Raw genomic sequence first — 2,935 nt, forward strand, 5'->3', positions numbered from 1 at the left:
GAATGCCAGATAAGAAAACCTTCCAAGGCCTTTCCAATTCTAAAATATAACTACTATCCTAGCCGATTTGAGGAAATCTGAGGCTTTCACATTCTAATGTAGGACTAACCAGCCCAACTTTCTTCATTTAAAGTAACAATCATTCCCGCATGGAGAGAGATTGTAGTCCTCTTTTAAGAATAAAGTGGTATCTGACCATCCCCACTATGCTTACAGAGCTGCCCCCTCCCAGCCCCAAGCCTGCTCCCACAGGGGCCTGCACACAGAGCCCAGGGAGAGGGCCACCACCAGACTCCATTACTCTTCTCAGAGCCAGTGGGGAAGCGCCCCCAGGTAGTGGCGCGAGGACTTGGCAGTGCCTGGGATCTCCTTACCACCTCGTCTTCATCCTCCTCCTCAGACTGCACTCTGGGCCTCGGAACTTTCAGAGTTGCCTCTTTAAACAGTTCGTCCTCTTCATCCCCAAAGAGACTGAAAGAAAAATCAAGAAAATCAAGTCATAGAAAATGTTGTTCCTGATCCAGGCTACAGTGCCCACGGGTGTGGGAACCACGCTGGAATTCCTCCCATATCCACGTTGGCCTCCTAACACTCTTGACTCCCTCCATAACCTAGAGCCAGAGATCTTCTAAAACTAACAAATCAGACCAAGTCAGTCTTCTGCTTAAATCCCTTTAATAGCTTCTCACTGTACTTAAAGTCCAAACTTCTAACAGTGACACAAAATCTCACATGACTTGGCCCCTACCTAGTTTTCCAACATCAGCGTAATACCCCTCTACTCCTAATTACTGTGCCTTCTTTTAGTTCCTTAATTGTGTCATGTCCCCTCCAACTGCAGGGCCTTTGCATGTGCTGCCTTCTGCAATCTCTTTCTCCTTCTCTTGGCATAAAAGTCCCCTTTCCATCCTTCAGGTCTCAGTTTAAATGTTATCTTCTAGAATCCTTCCCTAATCACCCTGTCTAAAGTAGAATAACTCCCCCTTTATTCTCCATTATACACCCTGTTCCTTTTTTTTTTAGTGTTTATCATAATTTTATAATACTTTTATTATAAGAGTCCCACTAGACTGTAAGCTCCTTAACGCAAGAACCAAATCTATGGGCTGGCTGAGTGGCTCAGCTGGTTAAGAGCTCACTCAAGAGTGTGAGCTCTGAGCAACAGCAGTTCGATTCCTGGCCTGAGCTGAGCTGCCAACAGGTGGCAGGATGGCTCAGCTAAAAACAAAACAAAACAAAACAAAAAGAACCAAATCTAGGGGCCGGCCGAGTGGCTCAGTTGGTTAAGAGCTTGCTCAAGAGTTTGAGCTCTGAGCAACAGCGGTTCGAGTCCAGCCCGAGCTGAGNAAAAATGTAATAAACACCTATATAGTGCTCAGTATTTGCCAGGCCGTGTTCTAAGCACTGTACAATATTAACTCATTTAATCCTCACAAGGCAGAAACTATTTCTGTCCTTGTCTTAGAGAAGAAGTAGCTGAGGCGCAGAGAAGTTAAGTCACCCCAACAGGTGGAAGAGCCAGGCAGCCCGGCTGCTGTCTAAACGCGGACAACTGTCTTCTGCGAGGCTTGCTGGAGATGAGTAAGTGTGCAAAGTGCTCAACAATAGTGCCACTTTGTTAAACAACAAAGTGTAGCAACTGGTAGTGCTGACTGCCTCCCAGCCCACATGTAGGAGACAGGCTCAAAGGATGATGTCATGCCAGATAAAGTGGAATTTGGGTTTCTATCTTATAAACATTTTAAATCAGGAACAGTTTTATTAAAATTATTCTACTTTTTGAAGGCTGGTAACACGGTCTTTGGAAGATGTAAAGCGACCAGATATTTTCTCACTACTGTACGTTGTCTTCATTAGTCCCGGCCCAGAGTTCAGAGGGAATGGAAGCTGCTCTCAAAGTGAAGAATCTCTTAAGTACCACGATGGAGGACAATGGAAAGTACAGACCCTCCCAATTTCTCTGCATGGCTTCCGAGGGGGTAGGACCAAGACTGCAGGAGGAAGTGGACAACAGGACTGGTCCTCAGATAATGAAAATGCCCTAAGCCTTAATGCAGCTGGGATAGCAGAGTGGTGACTTTCTTTGAATGCCTCAAGTTCCAGGGTTAGGCACCACAGGGAATATGACACAATGGTTTTGTGCATGTTAACTGACCCAGATCTGTGACAACTCCTACCTGTAGACTCCCAGAGAGGAGCACACACAGCCCTTAGAACCAAATTCAATGTCTCCCCAAGAGCTCGAGTCATTTCATTACAGGTATTTATTTTAGTTTTGTTAATGTCAAAGATTTAAGGCAGAGAAGATACATGTAACAGGACTGCAGGCAAGGCTGTTAACTGGGGTTTAGACCATGTGATCCACCCTCGGTTCTACCAGGGAGACCACACCCCAGGTGACAGGTCCTGTTGCTGGGGCACAGATGAACACTGGGAGGCAGATGGAGAAGGGCTTCCCACATCAGTCTGAGAGTTAGTGAAGAGAATCAAAGGCTTTGAGGAGGGCAGGACTCTTGGACTGGCTGGAAGGGAACCTACCAGCCCTTCCTCCAAGTGGGCTTCTGAGGCAGGAGCACGGAGAGCTGCTAACCCTAGTGTTCTGAAGACAGGCCCGCACTCCTCTTCACCCAGCCAGGCAGGGCTCAGAAGCTGGCTAACTCCGGCGTCTGAACTACTGTCCTCAGAGTGCTCACCTCCACCTCACCCTGTGGCTCACCTAGACCCAGGGCTGGCTGTGCAAAATCGTGCTCAGGGAAGGGCCAGTGGAGAAACCTTTGCATCAGTTTCCTGGGTCTTCATCCCAGCCAGTCAATGTCATCGTCATCGTCATCATCACCAAAAAGTGGTGTTGGGGGCGGGCGTCCCTTCATGCTCTGACAAAACAGGAAAGAGTAGTCAGTCCTCACTTGTTCCTGCACCAGATGGACTTCCCACC

The 2,935-nt window shown here is 47.6% G+C and overlaps 1 protein-coding gene across 1 annotated transcript in view; it reads right to left on the reverse strand.

Annotated features, from left to right (window-relative positions):
- FKBP15 (FKBP prolyl isomerase family member 15) overlaps nt 1-2,935 on the reverse strand; it is a 65,094-nt gene that overhangs the window by 12,770 nt on the left and 49,389 nt on the right. Inside the window, exon 20 of the mRNA XM_019635796.1 lies at nt 375-471. Coding sequence (XP_019491341.1) covers nt 375-471 — 97 coding nt within the window. The remainder of the gene's footprint in view (nt 1-374; nt 472-2,935) is intronic.

The sequence above is a fragment of the Hipposideros armiger genome, unplaced genomic scaffold, assembly GCF_001890085.2.
Source record: "Hipposideros armiger isolate ML-2016 unplaced genomic scaffold, ASM189008v1 scaffold_24, whole genome shotgun sequence".
Taxonomy (NCBI): Eukaryota; Metazoa; Chordata; class Mammalia; order Chiroptera; family Hipposideridae; genus Hipposideros; species Hipposideros armiger.